The sequence below is a fragment of the Terrapene carolina genome, unplaced genomic scaffold (genome assembly GCF_002925995.2).
Source record: "Terrapene carolina triunguis isolate 2854851 unplaced genomic scaffold, T_m_triunguis-2.0 Scaffold23, whole genome shotgun sequence".
Taxonomy (NCBI): Eukaryota; Metazoa; Chordata; order Testudines; family Emydidae; genus Terrapene; species Terrapene triunguis.
Window position 1 is genome coordinate 30,505,962 of NW_020664374.1, and position 24,148 is coordinate 30,530,109.

The 24,148-nt window shown below is 44.9% G+C and overlaps 1 protein-coding gene across 1 annotated transcript; it reads left to right on the forward strand.

The window, feature by feature from the left end:
* Positions 1 to 23,224, forward strand: LOC112104193 (cytochrome b-245 heavy chain). Its single transcript, XM_026649229.1, has 11 exons — positions 1 to 30; positions 3,432 to 3,516; positions 4,558 to 4,703; positions 6,045 to 6,235; positions 11,316 to 11,445; positions 14,386 to 14,478; positions 15,567 to 15,820; positions 16,514 to 16,676; positions 20,268 to 20,414; positions 22,018 to 22,142; positions 22,920 to 23,224. Exons 1-11 carry the CDS (start codon positions 1 to 3, stop codon positions 23,044 to 23,046), a joined length of 1,491 nt encoding a protein of 496 aa, XP_026505014.1. The 3' UTR covers positions 23,047 to 23,224.
* The last annotated feature ends 924 nt before the right edge of the window (positions 23,225 to 24,148 follow it).

Consider the following 24,148-nt stretch of genomic DNA (forward strand, 5'->3'; position numbering starts at 1 on the left):
ATGTTGGCAGTAGTCAGAGAAAATTCCAGTGTTTTCTGTGTGTCACACAGTGATTCCAAGTTTTCAACCATGAACATTAACTTGGTGTGCAGAATCTGGTGGTCATTTCAGTTATTTGCCAGTCTCTTCAGAGTTTCTGCTTTAGAACCAACAAAACTCAAGATGATCTAGGAGACGCATTAGCACAGTGCACATGTTATTTACATGACAGGCAGCGAAATAAAAGCTCATCCACTGATGTGGCACAACAGGCGTAGTAATCAGCTCCCGGCTCTGCACTCGTCTCGCACAGTGTAAAACAAAGCCTTCAACTTGTTTGCATGCTTGAAAATGGCCCCGAATCCAATGAGGCAAGATTTCACGTCTTTCATTTCTTCTGTAGCAGTAGCTACTGACAGTGCAACGTTAATCAGATGAGCAGGACAGGTAATAAGTAGCATCTCCAGTTTCTGATTGAGTTTAATCTCCTGTGCAAACTTAGCCATGTAGGCAGCAGAATCTGTGTTAGTTGTGGCCACATTTTCCCAAATGAGTTGGTACATCTCAAATATGTCAGTTATTGCTGCGTCGACAAAATGGCTATCAGCAGAGGGGATGAATGTCACATCAACACAAAACAATGTGGGCTTATTTGCTTTGAAATAAAAAAATGAAAACAAAAGGCCAAGAATCGGATGGTCCAATGCATTGGGAGACTTGTCAAAAATCAGACTAGACACCACATTTCCATCAATTGTTCCATCAGTTTAGATACTAAAGCATCATCATTTTCTTTCCGATACTTACGAGCGAGGTTGTCTTCATTAGGAAGGGTTTTTGCTGCTGGATTCTATTGTTGCAAAAAGTCACCAATAAGCCCCTCTGCTATTAACAGTGTTGTCCGGTGAAACAAAGAGCACGCACAAATTCATTGACACAATCGTGCTGTGTCCTCTCTTTTGTTAAAGCCCTGGTGAAAGCTCCTGATATTGACTGTTTATCCTGAAGCTCACTTTCTTCTTTAAGCTTCTTGTGTTGCTTGCAGTCAACATGCTCCTTTATTCTGTCAGCGCGTGCACTGACCTCAATGCTGCAGTACTCGCAGCACAATGCATCCTCTTCGCTCCCATCTTTACTTTTCTTGAAAAATTGTAAGCACTGATTTTCTTGTTGGTAATTCAGGCATAGATTTGAGTTTTTGCCCCATGTTTTACCTTTTTATCTTATCTATCTGTACCCGCCAAGGAGCTTACAGGGGTTCTGTGTGCTGGTAGTTCAGGGAGAGGCAAACTGTCCCTGGTAGGAAGGGGGAGGCAAAGGCAGACTCAAAGTCTGCTAGGCAACTAAGAGGGTGAGAGACGATTTAGAGCAGTGGTCCCCAACCTTTTCCGTCTGGCAGGTGCCAGACGACGAGCCATGGAGGACCGTGGCGGCGGACGAGTATCCGTCGAAATGCTGCCGACAAGCGGCGTTATCCAGAGGCGTCGCCGCCGAAATTCGGTGGCAATTCGGCGGATGCTCGTCTGCCTGCCAGTACGTGGGCACACTTAGACGCCCCGGCAGGTGCCATGGCGCCCGTGGGCACCGCGTTGGGGACCCTTGATTTATAGCAACAGGGGGTCCTGTTGTTTTGGGGAAGGATTGCCGGCATGTCTGCTCAGAGGAAGGAGCAGGGTGAAATGACTGACAAGGGAAAGCCCAGGAAGAAGAGCTAGCCTGACCAATAAGGAGTGAGATGCCCTTCTCTGGGAGCCCTGGGGGAGTCAAAGCCATATTGGGAGTAGTCTGGAGCCAGTCACAAAAAGGGCAAGACTGGCTTTGTGGGGATCCAGGCCCATCCATCCAAACCCATAAGCAGATTGGCACTGAAGGAGGTATCTGGGTGGATAGAGGGCATTACATATCTTTATTTGTGGAGGATTGATTGTTTCAATTCAGCACCACACTAAAGGGATGCAAAGAAATAGGCGGGCAGCGGCTCCTTGTAAGCCAAATCATAGCACAATATTAACGTTTGATTTTTCAGACCTCCGCCATTTGTGTTCTGTGTTTTACACTGTGGAACTGCTTCAATCTCAGAGTTGCAGGACACAACAATCTTGTAAAGCTTTAGTGTTTAACAAAAATAAGTACCCCAAAAATACTGAGTGGATTGATAAACGGATGTAAATCAGTAAAAACTGAACTCCTTTAATAAAAAAAACTGGCAATTTATCAGTGAAAATTGGTAAAAACTGAAAACGCAGAACACTAAAAGTACTTTACACATGAACACTCAGGACTTCTGTGCTTTCTTGCAAAAATATGCTTGTATTTTCTCCAGACATCTTAAAAATAATTTGATGTGTCCTGTTTCCATGTCTAAATGTTAATCTTAGACCGTTTGTATCATATTTCCTGATGATTGCTTTTCATGGTTGGCAAAGAGAGGACAATGTAATGAATGTTTAAGAATACAAGGAAGAGAAGGAGAACACAGATAAGTATAGTATTGATCCAAAGACTTCCACTGATTTCAACATGCTCTGGATCAGTCCTCAAATGTGCAAACCAGTGTCACGACTGTTACCAAATCTGTCAGCTCGATTTCTTTTAAGAATCAGGTTTTTCAGCTTTATTTAATGATTAGTCAAGGAGATTTTTATTTCTGTTTGTCTTTGGAAGTCAGTGTAGTTCCAATGATATGTTGCAAGATGGGCAGGTTAACTTCAGGCCAGGATGGTTAGCTTCAGGCCAAGTTAACTGGCAGGTCAGCAGTTCTGCTCTTTGGGGAAGGAATTGTATCTTCATATGTGTCTGTAAAGTGTCTAGCACCTTTTGGCTGGTAACTCGTTGAGGCACAGACTTTCCCTCATTATATATTTGTACGACACATAGCCCAATGGGATCCTGCTCCAACTGGAACCTCTGGGCACTACCATAGCATGAATGATAATGAATGATAATACCTCTGGTATGGCAGAGAATTGTCACAGGCTCTGTTCCTCATATTAAAGCAAGTCTTAATTTAGATATCCAGCCACTCTCTGCCATCTTGAACTCCCATCCCGGGGGGGAGGGATAGCTCAGTGGTTTGAGCATTGGCCTGCTAAACCCAGGGTTGTGAGTTCAATCCTTGAGGGGGCCACTTAGGGAACTGGGGTAAAAATCTGTCTGGGGATTGGTCCTGCTTTGAGCAGGGGGTTGGACTAGATGACCTCCTGAGGTCCCTTCCAACCCTGATATTCTATGATCAAGTAACTTGATTTAATCAAGTGTCTTATAGCATTATTTGGCATCACTATATGGTAAAGTATCACACTATAGCATTTAATTCATGTCATTTTTAATCTTTACATCAATTTCAGCAAGTCTTGTGTTCAATGAACCTGGGTTATTTCCCCAGTTAAGTATACTATATCCTTCACACCACAAATAATCTGCAAAGACTTTTCATTTTTTTTAACCCAAAGTGCTGCTCAACCCGTATCCGGAGACAGTTAGACAGGAACCTCACGTTTCACAAAATGGTGGCTTGGATGATCGCCCTTCATACTGGTAGGTATTTAAGAGTTTTTCTTGATCATTGCTTTATCATTTCACTTTGCACAGAATCCAAATGGAAACCATGTCTTTGGAGTTTATGACCAGGTACCTCATTTCACTAAACTAAGAGAATGACACATGGCATGGGTTAAAGCAGTTTCCAAATGCTAGTCTGAAACTAACAGAAAGTGAAGTGGCAAAAGACAACTCTCTGTAACTCTGTTATTCCAGTGCAGGCTACTCTTTAATAAAGGGTATTCAATCATCCCCTCAGAAAAATTGGTACCCAGCATTTAATGCTTTCTGAGACTTGTTTCCAAACTGGGATGTTTGTAGTAAATAAGGAGAGTGAAGAAAGAGAAGCTGCATACGAAGGATTGGGTAAATGGGCTTTCTCCCCTACTTGTTATGTAGACTTGCCATAGACTTTTCTATGGTGCTGATCATCACAGTATCTGAGCATCTCAGAAACGAGAATACATTGAGCTTCTCACTATTGCTGTGGTCCCTTCCTGAGGTACGGCTGTTGTATTATTATTGGCATTTTACAGAAGGGGAAATGAGGCACAAACCGATTAAGTGACTTGCTCAAGGTCAAGCAGGAAGTCTGTGTCAGATCTGGGAACACAACTCAGACCACCTGAGTTTTGTACAAGTGCAGGATCAGACCCCTCAGCCCGATTTTTCAAATGCGACTAGTGATTTTGAGTGCCCAACTAATGACATCTCAAAGGGGCCTGAATTTCAGAAAGTGTTGAGCGTCCATCCCTAGTTGACTTTTTGTGTTGCTCAAATCACTTAGTCTGTCTTGTGCCTCACTTCCCCATCCATAAAATGGGCATAGCCCTCTCCTTCCTGAAAGGGTAGTTGTGGGGATAAAATCCACTAATGATTGCCACCCAGACATATGGTGATAGAGAGCAAAGGTTCTATTCTGTAGTTTGGACAAGGCCTTAGTGTTCAAAAGCCAGAAACTTTTTCTGAGGTACCTATAGAGGAAATGATATAACACTTACCTAACACAAGCCGTGTTGTTTTCTCTGTCACTCACAGCCATACACACCATCGCACACTTATTTAACGTAGAGAGGTGTGTTGATGCACGTGTTGAAGCAAAAGAAACTATTCAAGCTGCTCTCTCTGAACTTGGTGATAAGTCAGGAGAAACCTATCTGAATTTTGTCCGAAAAAAAATCCCGGTAAGTGACCCTGTGCTATGGGGAATGTTCACGTAGGCAACTGTGTCAAGGACATTTTGTTATTTGGTATGGTTAGTAGGCTGAATCTGTGTTTAAACCACATCACAGGAACAAACCCTGAACAATGTATTCCTCTATATTTGGCAATAATTAATAATAGTGATGCTGAACTTCAGTAATAGCTCACATTTGTCCCCTAATGGTCTCAGTCCTTTAGAAACATTAATTCATTAAACTGCGCCTATGCAAAGTAGCTAGATAAGCATCATCATTACCCCCATTTTACAGATGGGCTAAGAAAGTCACAGAGATGTGAAGATTAAAATCTTCAAACTTGAGTTCCTACAATTAAGGTCTGTTTTTTGTCTCCCCCCCCCCAAAAAACACACACACATCTGCTGAGCACCCACAATTCCTATTCACTTTATTGATAGTTGCAGATGCTCAGCACCGCTGAAAAGCAGAACATTCGTATTGGTACCTACATATGGATGTAGGCTCCTAACTTTAGACACGCAGCTGTGAAAATGGACTTCAGTGACATTTTTTCCCCACACAACTAGCCAGTGGCAGAGCTAGAAACAGAACCCAGAATTTCTGACTCCCACTTCCATGTGCCAATGAGTAGAAAATACTTTCTTTCCCTCTTCCATTTAGTTTATTCAGATTCAGTACAAGTGCAGTGTAGCATACATAGGGTGTGCATAAACACCGGAGTGACTTAGGAGCACAAGTCCTTTGGAAATCAGTTGGACTTGTGCTCCTAAATCACTTAGGTGCATTTGAAAATCTCACCTGTGAGGTGAAATCCTGACTCCACTGAAGTCAATGGCAAAATTCCCATTGATTTCAGTTGGACCAGGATTTCACCCCAGGTGTGAATGAATAGTGGGTTCAGATTGAAGCTTCTGATGCTCAAAAGGCTTCTTCCAATTGTCAGTCAAAGCTACTACTTTGACTGTTTTTTAATATGCTGTAACCACAATGTCCCAGAACATCATCTTGTAACCCAACAGGTGTATACTCTAGTAGCCTTCTAGACAGCCTACCGCTGTAGTGTCATGGATGGGGTTTGGACTTATCCCTAACCAAAAACTTCAAATATAGTACAAATAATTGTGATTGCATCACTCTCATCCTCAAAGATCCCAGATGGCTTCCTCTGTCCCCCTCCCTTTTTCCTATCAACTTCTGATCACTGCTGACACTTTAACTATTCCCATGCTGTTTCTTACAGAATGCCATCTCCTTAAAGATTCTGAAATGAAAAAGACTGATGGTGCCCAATTCAATTTTGATAAATTGTCTTCATTTAAACCCCTATGTGTGTTTATTTCACAGAACCCCGAAGGTGGCCTATACGTAGCTTTCACATACTTGGCAGGTCTCAGTGGTGTCATCATTACATTGGCCCTTATATTAATCATCACATCATCCACTAAAACCATTCGAAGGTCCTATTTTGAAGTATTTTGGTACACACACCATCTCTTTGTCGTCTTCTTTATTGGACTTGTCATTCATGGAGCTGGGTAAGTATTTGTAAACATTCACCGTATACACTACAAGATACATGGTAGTTCATATACTGTAAATTGAAGCCCAACAAACAGACATGTAATGTATCTGATTAGTGATTTAGGATGCTTGATTTAGAATAATCTTGATAGTGATTATTGGCCCAATCCTACAAACACTTACACATATCAGAGACAAGTTGTCACATGCATAAATCTTTACAGGAGCTGGTCATATTTAGACTCACAGATATTCACTTTTTGACTTTCTAATTAGAAAGTTCTTTCCTGTGTAGGGTTTCTCTTTCTATAGCTTACCTCAGCCTTATTTCCTAGAAGGAATTACATAATATACCACCTGAAATTGTCCGAAGGAAATAACACAACAACAAACCCATTTTTGTTGCCTTAGTGCTAAATCTAACAAGGAATTATCTTTCCAAACATCATTAATATTAGCAGTCCCTTAATGTTTCAGAATTGGATTTCATAGAATCATAGAATATCAGGGTTGGAAGGGACCTCAGGAGGTCATCTAGTCCAACCCCCTGCTCAAAGCAGGACCAATTCCCAACTAAATCATCCCAGCCAGGGCTTTGTCAAGCCTGACTTTAAAAACCCCTAAGGAAGGAGATTCCACCACCTCCCTAGGTAACCCATTCCAGTGCTTCACCACCCTCCTAGTGAAAAAGTTTTTCCTAATATCCAACCTAAACCTCCCCAACTGCAACTTGAGACCATTACTCCTTGTTCTGTCATCAGGTACCACTGAGAACAGTCTAGATCCATCCTCTTTGGAACCCCCTTTCAGGTAGTTGAAAGCAGCTATCAAATCCCCCCTCTTTCTTCTCTTCTGCAGACTAAACAATCCCAGTTCCCTCAGCCTCTCCTCATAATTCATGTGCTCCAGCCCCCTAATCATTTTTGTTGCCCTCCGCTGGACTCTTTCCAATTTTTCCACATCCTTCTTGTAGTGTGGGGCCCAAAACTGGACACAGTACTACAGATGAGGCCTCACCAATGTCGAATAGAGGGGAATGATTACGGCCCTCGATCTGCTGGCAATGCCCCTCCTTATACAGCCCAAAATGCCGTTAGCCTTCTTGGCAACAAGGGCACACTTTTGACTCATATCCAGCTTCTCGTCCACTGTAACCCCTAGGTCCTTTTCTGCAGAACTGCTTCCTAGCCATTCGGTCCCTAGTCTGTAACAGTGCATGGGATTCTTCCGTCCTAAGTGCAGGACTCAGAACTTGTCCTTGTTGAACCTCATCAGGTTTCTTTTGGCCCAATCCTCTAATTTGTCTAGGTCCCTCTGTATCCTGTCCCTACCCTCCAGCATATCTACCACTCCTCCCAGTTTAGTGTCATCTGCAAACTTGCTGAGAGTGCAGTCCACGCCATCCTCCAGATCATTAATGAAGATATTGAACAAAACCGGCCCCAGGACCAACCCCTGGGGCACTCCACTTGAAACTGGCTGCCAACTAGACATGGAGCCATTGATCACTACCCGTTGAGCCCGACAATCTAGCCAGCTTTCTATCCACCTTATAGTCCATTCATCCAGCCCATACTTCTTTAACTTGCTGGCAAGCATACTGTGGGAGACTGTATCAAAAGCTTTGCTAAAGTCAAGAAATAACACATCCACTGCTTTCCCCTCATCCACAGACCCACTTATCTCCTCATAGAAGGTAATTAGGTTAGTCAGGCATGACTTGCCCTTGGTGAATCCTTGCTGACTGTTCCTGATCACTTTCCTCTCCTCTAAGTGCTTCAGAACTGATTCCTTGAGGACCTGCTCCATGATTTTTCCAGGGACTGAGGTGAGGCTGACTGGCCTGTAGTTCCCCGGATCATCCTTCTTCCCTTTTTTAAAGATGGGCACTACATTAGCCTTTTTCCAGTCATCCGGGACCTCCCCCGATCGCCATGAGTTTTCAAAGATAATGGCTCTGCAATCACATCTGCCAACTCCTTTAGCACCCTCGGATGCATAGCATCCGGCCCCATGGACTTGTGCTCATCCAGTTTTTCTAAATAGTCCCGAACCACTTCTTTCTCCACAGAGGGCTGGTCACCTTCTCCCCATACTGTGCTTCCCAGTGCAGCAGTCTGGGAGCTGACCTTGTTCGTGAAGACAGAGGCAAAAAAATGATTGAGTACATTAGCTTTTTCCACATCCTCTGTCACTAGGTTGCCTCCCTCATTCAGTAAGGGGCCCACACTTTCCTTGACTTTCTTCTTGTTGCTAACATACCTGAAGAAACCCTTCTTGTTACTCTGAACATCTCTTGCTAGCTGCAACTCCAAGTGTGATTTGACCTTCCTGATTTCACTCCTGCATGCCTGAGCAATATTTTTATACTCCTCCCTGGTCATTTGTCCAATCTTCCACTTCTTGTAAGCTTCTTTTTTGCGTTTAAGGTCAACAAGGATTTCACTGTTAAGCCAAGCTGGTCGCCTGCCATATTTACTGTTCTTTCTACATTTCAGTGGTTGCAGGTTTATTTATAGACAAACATTAATTGTTGTGGCTTAGAGACAGCTCCTAAATTCCAAACAGGCATGTTCTTTTCCCGTGGATCATTCATTTCATTCCTCTTTATTTCCCATTGCAAAATAGCTTAAGAAGTTATAAAGAGCAAGTGAGGCAGCTTTAGTACTAGGAAAATGAACTCCAGTTACTGTTTAAAATTACAGAACAGATGTATAAAGCAGGACAGAAAGCTAAATAGCATTTAGTCACAAGCAGCATTTCTTGGCTCATGCTCATAAACTACAGTTAAGAGGAAGTTCTTGATGTGACCTTTTAAAAGAGAGATTGAGTGGTCCAGAAGATGGGAAAGAGTTCTTTAAAAATGGTCAGTAATGATGACTGTGCAAAAACACTTCCTCCATCCACTGTGAATGGCCCCAGGGAGAAGTCAGAAATGAGATCATCACGGGGGCTCTGCACATCCATCGGAGGGAGGGGTGCTTCCGCTTGCCCAGTGCAGAGTTGATACACCCTGTCACACGGTCATCACAACTCTCAACTGGGCCAGACAAACACAGTCAGGGACTACAGCCCTTTGGGTGGGGCAGAGCAAATGAACAGACTGTAGCTTTTCAGCCTCCTAGCTGGGGTTAATAACCACAAAGAGCTTTTGGCCCCCTAGGCAGGGCAGAAGAAATGAACAGTCTGTAGCCCCTTGGCTTCCTGCTGGGGACAAACAATCACAAACAGGGCTTCAGCCCCCTGGCCGAGGCAGAACAAATGAACGGTCTATGGCTGGGATCTCCAGCAATAATGCCCACCTGCCAGCAGGGGAACCCGGGCCCACCCTATTCCACCGGGTTCTGACCCAGGGCCCTGTGAAGCTGGTAACCTCCCTGTTTAGGGTTCAAGTATTGGCTCCAATACATTCCCTGGGTCACTTTGTACCCTTAAGTCCATTGCGGGCCTGTCTTCCACGGGCCACAGTTCAGCGTCCAAATTGGTCTCCACAGCCAGTGTTGTGCTCTCCATAGTGTAGTCCAGGATACCCGCCTTAGGAGTCTGGAGAGCTTACTGGCGCCAGCCACACACGTCCGTCCTCCTCCTCACTCAGCCCTGACTGAGCTGGCCAGCTTCCTTTTATCTGCTCCCTCCACCTGAGGCATGTGCAGCAGAGACACAGGGGCATGGCCTCTTGGGCCCGAAGTGACTGGTTAACCTCTGGTTGCCCAGTGCGGGGTTGGTACACTCTGTCACAGAGATTACAGCTGGAGGAGCACAAATAGCAAACAGATGAGAAGGTGACTATGAAGTTAACACATTAGAGTGATGCAAGTCCAGGAAGTGTTTTGAAAACTAGGATGAAAATTTTTGCTTTTTAATATCTGGGATGAATAGAAAGCTAATGAAGCAAGAGAAGATAAGAATGGTTCATGTTTCCTGGAGCAAAAGTAATGCCTGTCATTAAAAAGTCAACACTTGTCAGTAGTTACAACACAGTGGTATATTTTTGTCTCTATTTACAATAGGAGGTAAATGAGCAATATTAGTCAAAGTTGTATTTTTACTTACAGCCTTGGTAGTTTAAACTTGCAATACTGAAAACCTTGACGTTTAGAGAGCAAGGATTAGAACCATTGCCAGGAGAGACCTGTAGTAGTCTAAATGGGAGGAGATGAAGGCAGGAATAAGATTTCTGTAGGGGAAAGGATAAGTTCTAGCTATGATCTCAAGGTAGTAGGCAGTTGTACAGAGAGGAGAGATGTTAGAAGAAAGGATCAGCTTGAGACTAAGATAATTCCAGTGTATTTGGCCTTAGGAGCAAAGTTGGAGTTTTTGAGTATAAGGAGAATGATAAGGTAATCAGAAATATTGGACAGAAGACTTTTCACCTAGAAGGAAGTCTTAGTCTTTCATGTGTGAAGGGTAGATGTCACAAGTAACCAGGCACTGACAGACTCAGTATAGTTTGAGTGATGGAAAATATACAACTCATTGTCTCTAAGGAGACGTATAGCTGCATGTCATCTGTGTATGGAAAAGCAATAACCAGATTTGATGCTAGAAATCAGGGGGAGATCCTCGACTGGTGTCAGTTGTCATAGTGCCATTGACGTTTTTGCACGAGCTAGGATGTGAGAGACTGACTACCTGAAGATCTAGTCCACAGCTTCCAAGAGACAGGAGAGTCCAAACATAGCTTGTACAGCTGAAGTTTGTTTGCAGTAATTCTAGTTATGGCCACTGATAAATTGAGGATCCTGATATTTCCACCTCTTTTATTTCTAGGGGATAGAAATAGAACAGGCAGAAATAAATCAGGCTTTCTTTCAAACAAATAAAATATTCCCTTTGTAACCACGTTATTACAACTTGTAATGGTAGTATTTCTCAGTTCTTCACTTGATGTTTTATGTGGGGAGGTTCCCCTAGGAAATCAATACAGATTTGCCTCCCTTTCTCCTTATTTTAGTAGCAAATCTTCAGATTGAGCAGTGTAGTAGAATCTTACCAGAAAAAAGGATATTAACAGTGCAGAAATAAATTGTTGAATATAATAACTGTAAGTACTAGATATAATTTAATTCACATTAACATTGTGTTATTTTCAAGCCGTATTGTACGTGGACAGACAGCTGAGAGTTTGGAAGTGCATAATCCAATAAAATGTGGAAAGAATTTCACTCAGTGGGGAAAAATACCTTCATGTCCTATCCCCCAGTTTGCTGGAAATCCTCCTATGGTATGTTCTATTTTCTTAAGTATAAATACAGTAATGACAGTCTTCAAAAGCTTTCACGTTTTGTGTTAAACATGTTTAGATAACTATAGAAAGATTTTATCTGAATCTAGATATGCAGTAAACCATGAGCTTCAGTGGGAAATCACTTGTTTTTTAACATTTTGAAATGGCAGATTGTAATCAAAGACATACCAAAGAAGGTTGTGTGAAGACTGCATATGGAGGGTATCACCTAAATGTCTTGCTTTTGAGCTGATACTTGGAGGCCCAGATATTGGAGATCACCAAGCTGTATATCATTGTTGGGTGGGCTACCCAGGGAAAGAAGAACTTCTGGGGAAAACATCTGATGTAAGAACACTGGCCAGTCAGCACTGAGTGACCACATCCAAGATGACAGCACCAACCCAGCCTCCTCCACGCTGGTTGAACTACCATCTGGAGTAGTTCCGCTATTGGTCCCATCTGTGGATCTCCAAATACCTCTTCTTCAGAGACAATTGAAGTTTCCTGAATTCGTCCTGACCATCTCTAAACTAAAATGTTCATATTTAACAGGATGGGCAAAAGGAAACGGAAAAATATCGAACAGGATTGACATACCAAAAAAATATGAGAACCATTCACTAGAGTATAATCATAAGCTTACAGGGTTTATTCAAAATTATATGTTAGCATGCTCAGGAACATTGCAAACTCCTCAGGGCAGGTATAGTCTTTTTGTTATGTGTTTGTACAATGTGTTGCACAATGGGGTTCCTGGCCTATGACTGAAGTCTCTAGGTGCTACTGAAATACAAATAAGAAATAATATTGAGAGGGAATATTTTGTATCGTTAAGGTAGGTACCGTGCATTAATGTAAAACAATGGCTTAAGGAACGTTGAGGATAATATGTTTATTTTAAGGGCGTTTTCGACTTAGAGCTCATCATGATGGCAAACCCCATAGGCGCCAACTTTTCCCGGCACCAGTGGGTGCTTGCGCCCCCCGCCCCAACTCCAACCCTGCCCCTTCCCCGCCCCCATTCCAACCCTTTCCCCAAAGTCCCTGCCCCAACTCCACCCCCTCCCTGCCCCTATTGGACTCCTTCCCCAAATCCCTGCCCCGGCCCCCCCTCTTCCCTGAGTGCACTGTGTTCCCCTTCCCCCCCTCCCTCCCAGCGCTTGCCACCGTGAAACAGCTGTTTCATGGCGGGAAGCACTGGGAGCTAGGGGGCTAAGCGGGGATACGGCACGCTCAGGAGAGTAGGCGGAGAGGTGGCGGAGGTGAGCTGGTGGGGCGGGGAGCTGCCGGTGGGTGCAGAGCACCAATTTTTCCCCATCGGTGCTCCAACCCTGGAGCACCCATGGAGTCGGCGCCTATGGCAAACCCCAGAGAGACCCAGGATCATCTGGACTGATCACTAGCTAGATCCTTAAAGTAGTCTGTCTGGATACTCAGTTCATGTCTGTCACTGGCAATCTTATTGTGCTACCAAAACTTCTGGCACCCACATGATCGCCAACCGTGCAGCGGCATTCTTTGACTAGATCTCAGGTTCTATCCAAATCTATCAGTAGGAACCACCGTCTTGCGAAGGTGAAGTAAGACTAGCACAGATTTATATCAAGATGTGAAGAGAATTGCCAGGCACTGTTCAGTATCATCAACTGATAGTATAATCACCAGGAGAGGGTGAGCGTTATAGTTCTAATGTGCTGAGTGACTCTTATTTCCCAGTGTTTTGGGTCACTGTTAAAAGTACTTTTCTGACAAAAACAGACTCATTTTCCAAGTAAAAGCTATAGAGTTGCATGTGTGTAAATTTGCTCCATTATGTTCATGAGGGGCAAGTCTAAACTCAGCTGGTTCTTGATTGCTTTTCAAACTTGTTAGATCATAATGGATTTTTTAAAAATGTCATAATATTCCAGGGCTTGCTACTCGTCCCATTTCTTTGAAAATATTTTTGAAATGAACTCATCACCCAGATCCCATCAGAGGTCACATACCCACCAGTTTATAAACCCACAGAATTTAAATGTGCCAAACTGATTGCGTGTGTAGCTCCATTTCGATCAGCGTGGTTATACCAGGGATTAATTTATTCTTATGATTTTTACTAACCTTTTTAATGTATAATGTACTGTTAGTCTTACATACTGTATGTGCATGAAGAGACAAAAGGAAAGAGAAAATAAATGCTGAACTAAGAAAGTGATTGAGTTCTGAGGCAGATTTATACTTATTCCTTCATATGAAGCCTGAAAAATCCAAGCCCTCTGCTTTGAAACTAGAATTGACCAATTCAAACAAACCTCAGAAGTTTCCAGAGAGTAGGGTGACCAGATGTCCTGATTTTATAGGGACAGTCCCGATCGTTGGGGCTTTTTCTTATATAGACTCCTATTACTCCACCATCCCCATCCTGATTTTTCACACTTGCTATCTGGTCACCCTACCAGAGAGTGTAAACCCGATGACTCTAAACTCTTCACTTCAGAAAATCCTATCCACCAAATGTAGGCCTCTTGTTCATCTAGTCTTCTGATCCTCACATTGGGATTTGAGAATCTCTATCCCGCACCCTGACTCGACTTTGAAAGAAAAAAATATATACCTATTAATCCATATTGTGCTCAAAGTCACTCTGAACTTTAGCCAAAGGGGAAGGAGCACACATAGGAGAATCCTGTTCTCTAACTAGCCAGCTGTACTGTAGCGATTGTAAATCCATCTGCAACACCTGCTAGAGGGAAAATCCACTCTCAAAGGAGGAAGTTGTTTTGAAGGTTTGATGTGATGTATCAAGTTTCCCAGACTGAGTGATGAAGAGCATCAATTCACTGAAATGAATTTCTGTGTGTATAAAGCCTCCAATATTTTATGTAAAGTAACTTATCAGCATATATCTTGCTTCCCCTTCTCATTTTCTTCTTACCTTTGTTCTGCTTACAGACATGGAAATGGGTAGTGGTTCCCATGATTTTGTACTTCTTTGAGAGGTTGGTGCGATTTTGGCGATCCCAGCAGAAGGTTGTAATCACAAAGGTGTGTAGCAATGTTATGTGTTTATCTTGGGCAAATTGTTCCTCAGTCTTCCCATTACTTGTTGTCAGTAGTCGAGAATACAGTATGGTGAGTGCCTGCAGGAAAAGGCATGGACTTCCTCACACCAGGATGCGTTATTAGAGAAAGTACCCTTGTAAAGTGTTCTGGATGCTGTTAACCAAAATGGGTCCCTTCAGCAGTACATCTGCACTTCTATTTATTTAAGTGCTTTTAGAAATGTTACTCTGAATCTCTGTGTGCCTCAGCTGCCCACCTGAAAAATGGGAATAATACTTCCTTTCTCCAACCCTTTATCTGTCTTGTCCGCTTATCCTGTGGGCTCTCCTGGGCAGGAAATGTCTTTTGCTATGTGTCTGTACAGTGCCAAGCACAATGAGGCCCTCTCTCATTTGGGCCTCTAGATGTTACAGTAATACAAATAATTACAAAGCTAGCCAGTTCTGAAGTTAGCCAATAGACTAGATCTCCTTCTCCAAACCTCTCCTGAAAATTGCTGGCAGGCTCAGCAGAGAGGTCAATGTTAAAAAGTCATAGAGACCGAATTACTGTCTTGCGCCTCGAGATGGTCATTTCCAGCTAGGCTTAAAAAAACCACAGGGGCAAGGTGAATGCCCATGCCATAACTCCCACGTGGATATACACAGAAGGCTTCACTTTCCAGTGCTGTCAATCCAATGCCCTGCTTGTGTGCTAACCTCCACTCCTCAACTTCATGAACATGTGATCCATTCTGTGGCACTGACACACTGCACCTAGAATTAGTCACACACACACACAACCCTGGCAATGTACTAGATGTATCTGTCTGCCCTATAACAATTTGTATTAAATGATAAATAATAGCCACAAGAATGGTATGAAAATGTTTCTATCAATTTAGACAGTTCTACAGTCTCCTGTCTGGCTGTCAGATTCTATTCCTCAGACTGCCCTGTGCTCTTTGAAAGACAGTTTGACCAGTTTAATTTGCTCTCACAGTGAACTATGTCAGGTGGTGATGGATGTGATGATAGTGGATGGAGCTAACCGTGCAGCTGTTGGCAGTCTTTTGTATTTTGTGCCCTTAGGTGGTCAATCATCCCTTCAAAACGTTTGAGCTCCAGATGATGAAAAAGGGCTTCAAGATGGAAGTTGGCCAGTACATTTTTGTCCAATGTCCCACAGTGTCCCATCTGGAGTGGCACCCTTTCACACTGACTTCTGCCCCTGAAGAGGATTACTTCAGCATTCACATCCGTATTGTAGGAGACTGGACAGAGGGCTTGTCCGATGCCTGTGGATGTGACAAACAAGAATTTCAAGAAGCATGGAAATTGCCAAAGTATGTGCAATCTCCATGATAATCTCTGAAAAGGGACAATGTTATATCAAGTCTGCTAGGCCTAAAATCAGACCTACCCTCTTTGGAGGCATGCCTCACACATTCCTTGACTCCCTCCATCCTGGCTGATGGCTACCCTCTAAATTTTCATTCCATGCCTGCTCATAAAAATCAGTTTTCTTAAAATGCACATTCTGCTGAACTGGGACAAGTGTTTTTGAGGAGGTGAATCTGGTGATTGCCTAGATTGTGGAGTCATTCTGTCAATGGAAAACGCACTTGAGCAACCTTAACCTTAAGTTTATGGGCCAGATTCTCAGACTCCGGTTCTGGCTATAAGTGACCAGTGGAGAATTCCACTAGTGTAGGAAAACTCCCAACTGACATAAAACCAGTGGAAACAGCTTCTGTGCCACTGATCTTTCCCACCATCAGCAAAGGGGATTAATTGGGGAGAACTCCATTATACCAACCCTTCACTGGTGTAAATTAGAGCAGCCCCTAGACTGCGCTATGTCAGATTGGGGCTGGGTGTCACAGAATCAGGGAGCTGTAACTAGTTTTACAGTGCCCCACCCTATCCTTTACCAAGTGGTGCTTGGACGTAGGGAAGACTTGAGGCCACACTTCGTGTATTTGGTGATAGATATATAGATGATATTTTTATATTATTAATTGTAATCTTTCTTTTAGGATACTTGTGGATGGCCCCTTTGGCACAGCTAGTGAAGATGTATTCAGTTATGAAACTGTGATGCTGGTTGGAGCTGGAATAGGGGTCACCCCATTTGCATCTGTACTCAAGTCTGTCTGGTACAAATACTGCAATGATGCAACCAATCTAAGACTCAAAAAGGTATGTCCCCTGGGTGTACAAAACCTTCCCAATGAATGGGGACAGGGGGAGACCCAACAAAACAGGCCCAGCAAACCTTATGAACAGACTGCCTTGCTCCAAAGATGTGCCTGCCTGCTGGGGGAGAAGAGTCCACAGATTTAACAAGACAAGTATCATCAGGAAAAGGAAAAGATCATAGAAGATTAGGGTTGGAAGAGACCTCAGGAGGTCATCTAATCCAACCCCCTGCTCAAAGCAGGACCAACTCCAACTAAATCATCCCAGACAGGGCTTTGTCAAGCCAGGCCTTAAAAACTTCTAAGGATGGAGATTCCACCACCTCCCTAGGTAACCCATTCCAATGCTTCACCACCCTCCTAGTGAAATAGTTTTTCCTAATATCCAGCCTAGACCTCCCCCACTGCAACTTGAGACCATTACTCCTTGTTCTGTCATCTGCCACCACTGAGAACAGCCTAGCTCCATCCTCTTTCGAACCCCCCTTCAGGTAGTTGAAGGCTGCTATCAAACCCCCCCTCACTCTTCTCTTCTGCAGACTAAATAAGCCCAGTTCCCTCAGCCTCTCCTTGTAAGTCATGTGCCCCAGCCCCCTAATCATTTTCGTTGCCCTCCACTGGACTCTCTTCAATTTGTCCACATCCTTTCAGTAGTGGGGGGCCCAAAACTGGATGCAGTACTCCAGATGTGGCCTCACCAGTGCCGAATAGAGGGGAATAATCACTTCCCTCGATCTGCTGGCAATGCTCCTACTAATGCAGCCCAATAAACCGTTAGCCTTCTTGGCAACAAGGGCACGCTGTTGACTCATAATCCAGCTTCTCGTCCACTGTAATCCCCAGGTCCTTTTCTGCAGAACTGTCGCTTAGCCAGTCGCTCCTCATAGCAGTGCATTGGATTCTTCCATCCTAAGTGCAGGACTCTGCACTTGTCCTTGTTGAACCTCACCAGATTTCTTTTGGCCCAATCCTCCAATTTGTCTAGGTTACTCTGGACCCTATCCCTACCCTCCAGCATACCTACCACTCCCCCCCGTTTAGTGTTATCTGCGAACTTGCTGAGGGTGCAATCCATCCCATCATCCAGATCATTAATGAAGATGTTGAACAAAACCGGCCCCAGGACCGATCCCTGGGGCACATACCAGCTGCCATCTAGACATTGAGCCATTGATCACTACCTGTTGGGCCTGATGATCTAGCCAACTTTCTATCCACCAATGCTCCAGTCATGTAAGTTACCCCACCAAGTCTCTGTTATTCCAATCACATCATAGTTCCTTCACTGTGCCAGGACTTCCAATTCTTCCTGCTTGTTTCCCAGGCTTCTTACGTTCGTATACAGGCACCTAAGATAACTAGCCGATTGCCCTACTTTCTCAGTATCAATCAGGAGGCCTCCCCTGTTGCACCCTCCTCCTTGTGATTCCTCCTGATATCCCACTTCCCCCACTTACCTCTGGGCTTAGGTCCCTCCTCACTAGGTTAGCAAGCCTGCCTGTGAAGATATTCTTCCCTCTCTTCGATAGGTGGATCCCATCTCTTCCTAGCAATCCTTCTTCCCGGAACAATAGCCCATGGTCAGGGCCGGCTCCAGGGTTTTGGCCGCCCCAAGCAGCCAAAACAAACAAACAAACAAACAAACAAACAAAAAAAAGCTGCGATCGCGATCTAAAAAAAGCCGCGATCGCGATCTGTGGCGGCAATTTGGCGGGAGGTCCTTCGCTCCCAAGCGGAGTGAGGGACCGTCCGCCGAATACCTGGAACTGCCGCCCCTGTCCAGAACGGCCACCCCAAGCACCTGCTTGAGAAGCTGGTGCCTGGAGCCGGCCCTGCCCATGGTCAAAGAATCCAAAGCCCTCTCTCTGACACCGCCTGCGTAACCACACATTTACTTCCAAAATTTGATGGTCTCTACTTGGGCCTTTTCCTTCAACAGGGAGGATGGACGAGAACATGACTTGTGCCTCAAACTCCTTTATCCTTCTTCCCAGAGTCACATAGTCTGCAGTGACCCACTCAAGGTCATTCCTGGCAGTATCATTGGTGCCCACGTGGAGAAGTAGGAAGGGGTAGCGGTCCAAGGGCTTGATCAGTCTCGGCAGACACGTCATCACATCCCGAATTCTAGCTCCAGGCAAGCAGCACATTTTTCGAGTTTCCCGGTCTGGATGGCAGATGGATGACTCCGTCCCCCTGAGGAGGGAGTCCCCGACCACCACCACCTGTCTCCTCCTCTTGGGAATGGTGGTCATGGAACCTCCATCCATAGGACAATGCATCCCATGCCTTCTGGTCGATGGGGTCTCCTTCTGATCCCTTCCCTCAGATGACTCTTCCAAACCATTCTCCACCATAGTACCTGTGCAGAGAGCCTGAAAATGGTTTCTTACCTCTATCTGCATTGGGGGTACATGGGTTCTCCTCTTGCTTCTTCTGGAGGTCACATGCTGCCAATTATCTTCCCTATTCTGTATGGCCCTCTCTGATTCTTCAGCATGCTGTGCCTGCAGTACCAAATGCTGACTTCTATCCAGAAAGTCTTCATTTTCTCTGATGCAATGCAGGGTTGATACTTGGGTCGCTAGTCCTTTAACCTTCTTTTCCAATATAGAGACCAGCTTGCACTTCGTACAGACAAAGTCACTTCTATCATCTGGGAGAAAGACAAACATGGCACATCCTGTGCAGGTCACAACAGCTGCTCGCTCACTATCCATATTGTCTTCCTTCTAAGAGCCTCTTCAGATGTTGTATTTATTGCTCCCAGAAGCCTGAAAGGCAAAAAACTCTGTGGGAACTCCCCCTAGGTGAACTTCCTCTGTTTGCTTCTTCGCTGTTCGCAGCTCAAGATGATGACAGAAGAAGCAGTCACAAGCCTATGGGCCAAATTCTGGACTCAGCTCAGTGCAGGGAAGATGGGCTACACCCAGTAGCTTTCCATTGAATTGAGGAAGGCAGCAATAAAGCCACTTCACCACCTCTGTTATATTGTTGCCAGCTTTGGGTTGCAATAGCCTTGGCATCTGCTGCACTCCTCCCCCAGGGCAGGGTGGGATTATAGGTCAATGGAACTAAGTAGTCACTGGTCCACCGCCATGCCTTCGCTCTTGAAATTGCCCTGTGTGCTGGGGCAGAGGGAGCCTCCACAGTTCCTCTGTGCACCCGAGGTCACATCCCCTCTGCCCCCCCCCCCCCAGAGTAGAGGAACTGGACCAGTTCTGCTGCCTACTGGGCCCTCATTGGCTGCAGAGATGGAGACAGGTTTTCCTCCAAGTCACTTTTGAATGGCTTAACAAATCACTACTCTGAGGGAGCAGGGATGGAGAGGCAGCATGATACAGTAAATAGGACACTGGTGGAGGGAAAAGGGGGAACTGTTTCCCTTCTCACATAATCGTTATCTCCTCCCCACAGCCCTTCCGGCCTCTAAACAGTTATGATGCCAGATGAACTTCCCATCAACAAGGGGAATTTCTAAAGCCCCAGTAAACCGTGCCTCTAAAAATCCCCATTTCGATCAGCAAACATGATGGATGTGGAAATGCATAAGTGCATACAGAAGATAAGAGTTTAATTCTGTTTCTTTCAGATCTATTTTTACTGGCTCTGCAGAGACACTCATGCCTTTGAATGGTTTGCTGACCTCTTGCAGTCCCTGGAGAATCAAATGCAGGAGAGGGACAATGCAGAGTTTCTCAGTTACAACATCTACCTAACAGGCTGGGATGAAACTCAGGTAACCACTCTGGGGAAAATGTCAGTCTCTTAAGGGTCATGGATTTTATTTATTATTTTAACATCATTTGGGGTGGTTGGTTTTTGTGAAGATACAAGCATTCAAAAAGGAGCTGTACCATTCTCCTGGCCCTTGTATGGCTGTCAGGGATTTTATTTTTAGAAGGGTATTGTCAGAAAGACCAACTTGCACAAACCTATGGCCAACTGAGAAGTTTCCATATGCTAAAAATAGAATTTCTATTGGTAATAGTTAAAGCTGCGAGTCTGTCATGGAAGTCACAGATTCTGTGACTTTCCAGGACCTCTGTGACTTCTGCAGTGGCTGATGCGACTGACCTCTGGACCACGGGCCGTGCCCTCTGCTCCCTCCCCCTGCCTCTCCCTGGAGTACCAGTGGTGGTCCTAGGCTGACCTCTGCCCCAGAGCACCCACAGAGCCCCCTGCCCCCAAGCACCCAATGTGCCCCCGGAGCCCTTCCTCCAAATCACCCATGGTGCCACCGGAGACTCCCCCTCCAGAGCACCCAAGATTTAGACAGGGATATATGGTACAAGTCATGGACACGTCATGAGTGAATTTTTGTTTACTGCCCGTGACCTGTCCATGACTTTTACTAAAAATACTCATGACTAAAGTCTTAGCCTTAGTAATAGTGCTTAAAACCCAACATTGCCCTGTCGTAGGCCCTGCCTGCCTTCCGGCACCCCCTCTTGACCTAGTGTGGTGCTGCAGGCTCTCCCTGTCTCAGGTTCTCTTCTCTCAGGGTTGCTTAAGAACTCCACCCAGTCTAAAAGAATGTGAGATAAAATTCCCCTCCTCGGGTTCTAATTTATTCAATACAAATACACTTGAAAGAAAGCCTCTCTCCTTGGGCTAGGGGGTTGTTTAGCCCTCCTCCTTGGGACGTGTGGTCTCCCTTAAGAGAGCTTGTCTCTCTGCAACTGAGCAGTAACTCCAGCTGGGCCTCCCCTGCAGCAGCTAATGCACAGCAATGGGACTCAGCCACACAAAATTCTGTGAGTGGAAGGGGCGGGAAGTTGTCACACTTTTAGACTGGGGAAGAGAAGAAATAAGGTTGTATACCTCTTGGTTCTGAATAAGACACTTCTCTAATTCTTCCCCCAAATATAACTAGTAACTCTGTTAGGGCCTAATCCAAATCCCACTGAAGTAAACATGAGTCTTTCCATTGACTTCTGTGAACTTAGAATCATGCACTTAACTCTGTTGATGTAAATGGAAGTTACACAGATAGGGAGAAGAGAAAAGACTTCACAGGGACACACATTCCCCTCAGACATACCAGTGCAACCTCAGTGGGACCACACCAGTATAACTGAGGGGAGAATCTTGTCATTACAGTATCATCAGAGAACCTGAATCAGGCTGTTCACTACAACAGAAAGCTAATTACTAGCTTGAAGGATTAGTATTTTCAATCTCTGAGATCAAACATAAATTCCACATCCCAAAGGAACTCTTCTGGCCTGCAGATAATTCCACTGCATGCTAATGGGGTTAACTTTCTAAACTGGTGCTAAAGCAACCATCTCTAAACTTCTCTTTACGCTGTTCCCTAAAGTCTGTCTCCTTTCCCATAGGCCACTCATTTTACAGTACACCATGATGAAGAGAAAGATGTGATTACGGGTCTGAAACAGAAAACCTTGTATGGCAGACCCAACTGGGAAAATGAGTTCAAAACCATTGCAAGTCAGCACCCAAGGTAAATCAGATTTCAGATCTATAGTTTCTGTGGACTCCCTCAAACTAGCTGCCATAAAAAAATTGTCTTACTCCTTATGTTGGTAATATCTGAAAGGCAAAGTGATCCAACAGACTGAATGTGAACTTCAGAGCCAGGAACTCCCAAATTCTAATATCGGCTCTGCCTCTGAAATGTTGGATGGCCTTCGCCAAACCACTTTAGACCTACATTTTCAAAAATGTCCACTAATTTTGGGTGCTAAACTTCATGCACGGAAGGCCTCATTTTAGAAAAATCTGTAACTCCAATTGAAGTCAATGATTAATACTGATGAAAACCAGGCCTTAAAATGGATGGGCTGCATCTGGGAACCCAAAATTGGAAGCAGCAAAATTAGAGGCTGCGTATGAGAATCTGGGCCTTAACCTCTCTGTGTCAATTTCACTGGACCAAATTCTGACTCCATTGAAATCAATGGAAATGTTGGCATTGACTTCTGGAGGACCAGGATTAGGCCTGTCATTTGTTTTAAAAGCAGTTATAAATCTTGCCTGTCTACCTCACGGGTTTTAGGAGGATAAATTAGTTCCTGTTTCAAGAGCACTGTGAAGATTTAAAGAGATGTTAAATGTATTAATGTTAAGTAGCTGATATTGTAATACAAGGTTCTAATTTAGTGCCTTTAATGTCTGTCAGCTGCAGATCAAATGATCCATTTGCTCACCCACCCTACTCATGTTGTGGATTGAATACCTGCTTGATTACTTACCACACTGTGATGTTCTTTCTTAACAGCTCCAGAGTAGGCGTTTTCCTCTGTGGACCGGAAGCCCTGGCTGAAACACTCAATAAGCAGTGTATCAACAACTCGGCTGCTGATCCACGAGGAGTACACTTCATTTTTAACAAGGAAAACTTTTAACTCACTGGCCCCGACAGGATACTGGAGTAGCTAAATCCAAAAGCTAAAGAGCTTGGTGTTTTTTTTCTGTTGGAGTTTGGAGATTATGGACCGGATTCTGATCTCAGTTACACTAATGTTAAACCGTTTGCTTCAATGGAATTGCTCTGGATTTACACTGGTGTAACTTTGACCTTCGGTCTATTTGCATGGGCCTCCACAGTCTGAGCAATTTAGCAGAACTTTATTCTTTGTGGGGTTTGTCTCAACTAACTATCTTTAGCTTCCTGTCATTTGTAGTGATTTCCTCAGGGTATCGATAGAGGTTGCATCGTGGGGAGCCAGTTTACACTGATAATAGCTTAATCCTATGAAACAGAAAAGCGTGTTAGCAAAATGCTTGCTATTTAACATGCAGTTTATTTTGGCTGCAGGGATTTTCTGGAAGAAAGCGGGATTTGGGGAGGGATGAATGGGACTTAGGCTATGTCTGCACTACAAATTACTTTGGTACAATTTACATGGCTCAGGGGTGTGAATAATCCACACCCCTAAGCCAGTGGTTTTCAAACTTTTTTCTGGGGACCCAGGGTGTGGGAGGGGCTCAGGGCTGGGGCAGAGGGTTGGGGTACAGGGGTGAGGGCTGTGGGGTGGGGCTGGGAATGAGGGGTTCAGGGTGTGTGAGGGAGCTCTGGGCTGGGGGTGCAGGTTCTGGGGTGGGGCCAGGGATGAAGGGTTTGGGGTGCAGGAAGGTTTGAGGGGGGTCTCAAGGCTGGGGCAGGGAATTGGGGGGTCAGGGTTGGGGTGTGAACTTACCTCCAACGGCTCCCGGTCAGCGGCACAGCCGGGGTGCAGAGACAGGCTTCCCGCCTGTCCTGGCACCGCGAACCGCGCTGTGCCCCAGAAGCGGCCAGCAGCATGTCCAGCTCCTAGGCAGAAGTGCACAAGCGGCTTTGCGCAACTCTCACCCGCAGGCACTGCCCTCCCCCGCCCCCAGTGCCCATTGGCCAGTTTCCGGCCAGTGCGAGTACGGAGCTGGTGCTCAGGGTGGGGGCAGCATGCAGAACCCTGTGGCCCCCCTGCCTAGAAGCCGGACCCGCTGCTGGCCATTCCGGGGCTCAGC

Bases quoted from the DNA above. Each gene is read 5' to 3' on its own strand.
- LOC112104193 (XM_026649229.1), top strand. From the start codon at position 1: ATGTTGGCAGTAGTCAGAGAAAATTCCAGT. The intron at 16,677-20,267 runs GTATGTCCCCTG...TGTTTCTTTCAG, and splicing joins CCAATCTAAGACTCAAAAAG to ATCTATTTTTACTGGCTCTG. The intron at 20,415-22,017 runs GTAACCACTCTG...CCTTTCCCATAG, and splicing joins CAGGCTGGGATGAAACTCAG to GCCACTCATTTTACAGTACA.